This window comes from Rattus rattus, chromosome 4, assembly GCF_011064425.1.
Source record: "Rattus rattus isolate New Zealand chromosome 4, Rrattus_CSIRO_v1, whole genome shotgun sequence".
NCBI lineage: Eukaryota > Metazoa > Chordata > Mammalia > Rodentia > Muridae > Rattus > Rattus rattus.
Genome location: NC_046157.1, coordinates 87,684,701 through 87,692,049, shown reverse-complemented (window position 1 = coordinate 87,692,049; position 7,349 = coordinate 87,684,701). Strand labels below are relative to the sequence as shown.

At 48.8% G+C, this 7,349-nt stretch overlaps 1 protein-coding gene across 1 annotated transcript; it reads left to right on the top strand.

Moving 5' to 3' along the window:
- Nucleotides 1–965: 965 nt before the first annotated feature.
- Arrdc5 (arrestin domain containing 5) lies at nucleotides 966–7,129 on the top strand. Its single transcript, XM_032899457.1, has 3 exons — nucleotides 966–1,381; nucleotides 3,537–3,742; nucleotides 6,575–7,129. The coding sequence occupies exons 1-3, from the start codon at nucleotides 1,129–1,131 to the stop codon at nucleotides 7,091–7,093; spliced, it is 978 nt and encodes a 325-aa protein (XP_032755348.1). The 5' UTR covers nucleotides 966–1,128; the 3' UTR covers nucleotides 7,094–7,129.
- Nucleotides 7,130–7,349: the final 220 nt, after the last annotated feature.

Below are 7,349 nucleotides of genomic sequence, written 5' to 3'. Positions count from 1 at the left end.
AGCCTCTTGCCTCCACCTTGCTAGTTCCGGGCTAACAAGTATGCACTACTACACCCAGACCATTTGTGGGACTCTTACAAGGTTGTCCCTCCAAAGATGTTTCAAGTATCTCTGTGAGCCCCAAAGGTGTCTAGGCCCTCGCCTCCATGATCTGGGAGAACAGGGGTTTCTATGGTGAGGAAGGATTTCCCAAATGGGCTTAACCTCCTGCCACACTTGGAAAGTGGGGTCAGAAGGATCAGTAGTCCAAAACCATCCAAACATAAGATCCTGTCTCAAAAATGCATATAAACAAAAATAATTAACATTAAAAGTCAGGATAGGGGGTTGGGGATTTAGCTCAGTGGTAGAGCGCTTGCCTAGCAAGCGCAAGGCCCTGGGTTCGGTCCCCAGCCCCAAGAAAAAAAAAAAGTCAGGATAGACAAGGTGGGTAGAGGGTGCTTGCTGCCGAGACTGAAGACCTGACTCAGTCACTAGACATGACACAAAGAGTGGAAGAAACTGACTTCCAGGAGTGCCAACCTTCATGTGCATATGCCCATACACATAATAAACAAATATATACTTTTTATTTAGATAAAAAGGTGGCATGATGTCACTGTTTATGAAAACAATTGCACAAACCAGACAGACAGACAGAGCACAATGAACAGGATCAGTCCGTGGAGTATCAGGACATCTGGCTCAGGTTTTAGTGTCCTGAAGCTTATTACATACCCAAGACTGACCTCAAACTTAGCAGTTCTGTCTCACAAGGGTTGGGATTACTTTAAGGGTCACACAAAGTTGCCCATGCTGGCCTTGAACTATTTCAGCTTCCGGAATCGTCCTCCTAAATCCCTGTGGTGACAAGCCTGGAGCTCCAGGCTCAGATTGGAGGGTTCTGGTGTGCTATTTGGTCAGGATTGCGGTGTGGGTGGTCCTGGAGATGAGGCAAGAGGATAATTAGGAGGTCAAGGTCATCCTTGGATACAGAAGACGCTCAAGGCTCGGGCTAGCAGAGCACCTGTCTCTTTCCCGGAACACTGGGTGGAGCGATGTCACAGAGGTCACTACAGCTAAGGAACCCACGGGATCTGGGTGATACTCAGGGGAGGGGGAGAATGTCTCTCCCCCGCCCAACTTCCCATGTCTGTGGTGAAGTCCATCGAGGTAGTGCTGCCCCAAGATGCAGTCTACCTGGCCGGCTCGAACATAGACGGGCAGGTGGTCCTCACCCTCAACAGCACCCTCGTGGACCCCGTCGTGAAGGTGGAGCTTGTTGGTAGGGGTTATGTTGAGTGGAATGAAGAAATCGGAGAGACCCGTGATTATAGTAGAGATGTTATTTGCAATAATAAGGCAGATTATGTACATAAAACAAAAACATTCCCAATAAAAGGTAAGAATTCAACCAGCAGCCTGGGGTGGGAACACAGTAAACACATCTGCTAGTCAATCAACAATCTCTTAGGAGTATCCTGAAAGTTAGAGATAGGCAGAGGGAGCTTATGTTAAATAATTACCAGTGTGAAGACATGAAGAGGCAAGAATCAATCAAAATGAACTCCCAAAGACCCCTGGGAAGTACTGTACTCAGTCCTGCAAATGGCTGTGACAGGCCCTCTAAGTCATCATTCTTGTTAACTTATATGCACGTTTGCCTCTGGTATTGAGACTCAAAGATCACAGGAGCAGAGGGGAGGACAGAAAAGAGGGACAGATTCTCAATCCAGCCAACCCAGGTCTGACATTACATCACCCAGACACCCTGAGAGCTCTGTCTCCCTTCCAAATTCATGATTGGGTGGTTGTGGGTGTTCAAAGAATTTCCAACTTTGGTATTTTTTTTTTTAAGATGGTGTCTCTGTGTAGCCCTGACTGTCCTGAAACTCACTCTGTAGACCAGGTTGGCCTTGAGCTCAGAGATCCACCTGCCTCTGCCTCTTGGAGTGCTGGGGTTAAAAGTGTGTGCACCACCACCCCCTGGTTTTGTTGTTAGTATGTTATATTAATTTTTATATGCATGACTATTTTACCCATGTGTCTGTCTGTCTGTACCATGTATGTGCCTGGTGCACATGGAGGTCAGAAAAGTGCATTGAATGCCCAGGAACTGGAGTTACGGCTTGTAGGTGCTGGGAACTGAACCCAGGTCCTCTTTGAGAGCAGCCACTGCCCTAAATGCTGAGCTGCCTTGTCTTAGTTTTTTTTTTTTTTTTTTTTTTTTTTTTCTGGAGCTGGGGACCAACCCAGGGCCTTGCGCTTGCTAGGCAAGCGCCTACCACTGAGCTAAATCCCCAACCCATTGTCTTAGTTTTAAGAAAGGGTCTTACTCCAAGTGTCAGGAGTGTTTGCTTTTGGTTTTTGGGGGTTTTTTTGTTTGTTTGGTTGGTTGGTTGGCTTTTTTTTTTTTTCTTCATTGAAAGATCTAACACTTACCTGGGAACAGTAGCACTTTGGAGGCTGAGGCAGGAGGATTATAGACAATTTGGGACCAGTGTATGACACAGAGTTCTGGGTTCCATTCCCAACACCAAGTAAACCAGGCATGAGGATACATGCCTATCACTCAGCATTGGAGATGGAGGCAGGAGAATCAGATTAGAGAATCAGAGAGCAGGTCTTCCTACACAGGGAGTTCCAGGCCAGCCAAGCTTGTCTTGGAAAACAGCACAGCAACAACAGCAACAAAGAGGAAGGGGGACGGCTGGAGAGATGACTCAGCTTATAGGAGCACTGGCAGCTCTTCCAGAGGTCCTGAGTTCAATTCCCAGTAACCACATGGTGGCTCACAACCATTCTATTAGAGCTGGTGTCCTTTCCTGGTGTACAGGTAAACATGCAGGCAGAATACTCTTTAAAAAGAAAGAGTTTATAACCTGTGATTCACTCAGCTACTCAGACATTTATTGAGCACCTACTGTTTTCCAATGTATGTTGTGTTAAACTTACAACACTAAACACAACTGATAATGTTTCTAATGTTACAGAAATTGCAGGGGAGGGGAGGCCACAGAAGGTCAGTGGTGGCATGAGCCTTTAACCCCAGCACTAGGGAAGCAGAGGCAGGAAGGTCTCTGTGAGTGCAAGGCCAGCCTGTTCTAAATGTGAGCTCCAGAATAGCCTGGGCTACATAGAAAGTTCCTGTCTGGGAAAAAAAAGGAGTAAGAGGTATGGAGGGCCAGAAAGAAGGCTCATCAGGTAAGGCCACTTCCTGCCAAGGTTGAAGCACAGGCATACGCACACATACCAAACAAAAATGCAATAGAAAAAAAAAGAAAAAGAAAAAAGAAAAAACAGAACAAGCCAGGAGTGGTGGTACACATCTTTAAACCCAGCACTTGAGACAGCCAGGGCTACACAGAGAAACCCTGTCTTGAAAAAACCAAAAAGAAAAAAAGAAAAAGTAGTTCACAGAAATGGAGGCAGAGTAGGACAGCTTCCTCAGCTGTCTCAGTCAATCAACAATCACAGGGTTGTGGCTAGTGGTTAGCTCCCAGCAGCAAAGGTTCTGGACTGTTCTCACCTGCGGCCTCGGTGTGCTTCACTTGCAGATAATTGGTTAAGGGCAGGCAGCCACACCTTTGACTTCCATTTCAACTTACCTCCCAGGCTACCATCCACCTTCAACAGTAAGATCGGCCACATCTCCTACTTTGTGCAGGCCCTGTGCATGGGCCGGGAGCATATCCTGGCCAAGAAGAGGCTGTACCTGCTGGTCCAAGGGATTTCTGAATTCCGCCAGCGGAATCTAAGTGAGGTACCCAGGCATCCAGGGGGTGGGAGCAAGAATAGGAAGGCTGCTGACTCAGGCTCCTGGGTGATTCCACAAAAGGAGGCTCAAAGGAGCAGCGATAGGGCTTAGTAGATAAAGGTGATTGTTGCCAAGCCTGATTACCCGAGTTCAATTTTAGGACCCATTTGGAGAATGAAGAAAAGAATCAACTTCAGTACTTTACCCTTGCCCCCCAACCCTTTCCCATGCATGGTGAAGCCTGGGCATTCTCCCTTCCCTCCTTCTGCCCACCCCCCCACACTAATTGTTCAAAAATTTTTAATAAAAAAGGTAACTCAGAAGCTAGCGCAGGACCCTAGCAGGCGGGATGGCTCTGTGGTTTTTACACCCTGGAATGTTTGGCAGAGAAGTGACTGCTGGGGCCACTCCAGGCCCAGTTCATAATGGAGCTCTTCTACCAACTCCCCAAAACCTGCTAAAAAGCCAGTGAGGGCATTGGAAGAAAGGGTCAAGGTAGTTTGTCCAAGAACACGAATGGTTGTCACAGTGGGGAAGCTCCTGGTATGGAATATATGGAGGGCAGGACTTAGCCCAACACCCTGCCTGGCACAGGACACCCACAGAGAACAAACAGTTCTTCCCCAGGGTCTCTGAGAGAACCTTCAGTGACTTGGGCCCAGGTGACAATGGAGGGCCTCCCGGTTGCACAGAGCCTGGATACTCAGGGTGTATCCAGAACACCCTGGCATCCCAAACACCAGTTCTGAGGTAGATTTGAAATGATACTGACCATCATCCATACCTGCAGAACCAAGCCATGTGAGTCAGGAAAGAGAGCCCTGGGTTGGAGGTCCAAGTTCAAATCCCAGTACCCACTCTGTCTGCCGCATGACTCCATCCCTGCATGGGAGAAATGGGTACCTCAAACTAGGAGTGGGCATGTGACTCTAGCAGACCCAGTGGAAAGACAGAGAACAGGGCTTCTATAAACTTGGGTCTAAGTCAGGCCAGTGGCATAGTCCCCACATAGAGGTTGTCACTTCCACAGCAACAGAAGCCTGGGATTCAGCCAAGCTCAGGGGGGATACTGGGAAGACTCAGGACCTGAGCACCCACTGAGAGCCTCAGCAGGTCGTGTACCCTCTCTGGGGCCTGGCTTCATGAGAACCAGAGGTTCCCTGCCAAAGCCCTGGAGCTGCATAAAGCCCAGTGTGAGGCAAGGAAGCCTACGTGTGACCCCAGCTTTGTCCTCATTTGAGGCCTGCCGAGGCCCCGGTGCACCCACAAAGTTGATGTTTTGGACACACAGGGGGTAAATGGTCCGTTGTTGAGAAGGCTGGGGAGACAGGAGAGAAGCTGAGAGTAGAAGATTGCCTATACCTTTGACCCTAAGAGAACAGTATGTGAACCTGACTGAACTTTTCTTCCCTTCCTTCCTTCCTTCCTTCCTTCCTTCCTTCCTTCCTTCCTTCCTTCCTTCCTTCCTTTCCCTTTATTTTTACATTATTTACCTTGCTAACTGCACATCTAGGTCAGCTCATAGGACCCAGTTCCTCGCTTCAGCCCTGTGGGCCCAGGGATTGAACCCAGGTCTAGCGATTTGGTGGCAGGTGCCTTTCTCCACTGAGCCATCTCAGAGCCCCAAGTAGGGACCTATGAGAAAGCTGAAAATCAATTTAGCATGAATGGGGTTTATTGGCCCACCCATCACCCTGGTACTTGAAAGGCTGCAGCAGGAGCATGGCCATGTGTTAGAGGCCAACGTCAGCTGCCTAGTCGGACCCTAACCATGATAATAACATTAATAGAAATAAACCGGGGGTAGTGGTGCAGGCCTTTAATCCCGGCCCTCGGGGGAGAGAGGCAGGAGGATCTCTGAGGTTCAAGGCCATCCTGGTCTTCAGAGCAAGTCTCAAGACAGCCAGGACTACATTAACCCTATCTCAAAAATAAAATAAAATAATAAATAAATAAAGCAACATAGTGGATTCAGACAGGAAATCACCTCTGAACAAATGCAGGGGGTACAGGAGGAAAGTCGGATGTCAGCTCAGTACTGCTCATACCCTGCTTTCCTAGGAGCTGAGACTTCCAGCTTTTTTTTTTTTTTTCTTTTTTTTCAGAGCTGGGGACTGAACCCAGGGCCTTGCGCTTGCTAGGCAAGCGCTCTAACACTGAGCTAAATCCCCAACCCCTGACTTCCAGCTTTCAAATTAGATGAACTTAACCAGCAAAGCCTCTTAAATACTTAATTCAAGAAGCATTTTTGATTATTTGTTCAAGATAGAGTTTCTCTTTGTAACCCTGGCTGTTCTGGAACTCAGTATGTAGACCATACTGGCCTCAAACTCAGATCCCTTGAGATCCTACTGCCTCTACCTTCCGAGTGCTGAGATTGAAGGGTTTGTAGCCACGACTGATTGCTCTTTTTTGGGGGGGAGGGGTTTGGTTTGGTAGCCCAGGCTAGCCTTGAACTTCCTATGTAGCCAAGGATAAGGTTGGAATACCTGATCCCCCAGCCTCAGCCTGTTAAGTGCTGGGATGACAGGTGTGCCACTGTGATTGAAAGGCTTCTTTGGTGCTGGATTGGAAACCAGGGCCTTGTGTATGCTGGGTGAGTGATCTACCCAATGAGTTATAGCCATCTCAGTCCCATGCTTTTTAAAACAGATTCATAGTCTGTCCCCTTCTTTAGCCCAGGCTGGCCCTGAACTGACCATTCTCCATCTGAGCCTCCTGACTACTCCGAGGTTCCTAGGGCTGGAAACACAAACCTGGACCCCCACATTCTCCGAAGTGCCCCCCAGGCCTGCAAGAGATTCTGTAAGTCTCAGGGCTATCCTCTTCCCTTTACAGAACCCGCTGTCTGTAGAAGCTGAGAAGAAGGTGTCATACAACTGCTGCAGCCGGGGCTGGGTGAGCTTGCATGTGCAGATGAGCAAGAACACCTTCGTGCCTGGCGAGAAGGTGACATTCACATCAGAGATCCGCAATCACACGGGCAAGTACATCAAGACCGTGGTGTTCGCCCTCTATGCCCATGTGCAGTATGAGGGCTTCACGCCAAGTGCTGAGAGGCGCCGGCGGGCAGACAGCAGTGAGTTGCTGCGACAGATGGCCAATGCACGGATTCCAGCTTTCAACAGCACCACAGTGGTTAGCGCCTTCAACCTGCCCCTGGTTTTGTCTGTGAGCAGTGGCTCCCAGGAGAACGAGATCATGAGGACCAGCTATGAGCTCGTAGTCACTATCCACCTCCCCTGGTCCTTGTCAACGGTCAAAGCTGGGCTCCCCATAATCATCACCAGTGCCAGGGAAGACAAGGCCAAGTGTCCCCAGGTGAATGAGTTACCATATGAGGATCATCTGGTTTGAGTGCCTGAACTTTAAATATTAAAAGCTTATTGTAACTCTGAGTTGTCTGGTAGGCCTAGGGCTAGCCTGGGATGTACAAAGCCCTGGGCTCTATCCCCAGTACCATATAATCTGGATGTCATAGTATACACCTGTCATCCAAGTATTCAGGGGATAGAGCAGGAAAAACAGGAGTTCAAGGCCAGCCTTGGCTGCTAAGCAAGCTCCAGGCTAGCCTGGGCTATGAAGACCTTCTAGGGTCTTAGCAGAGCAGCCG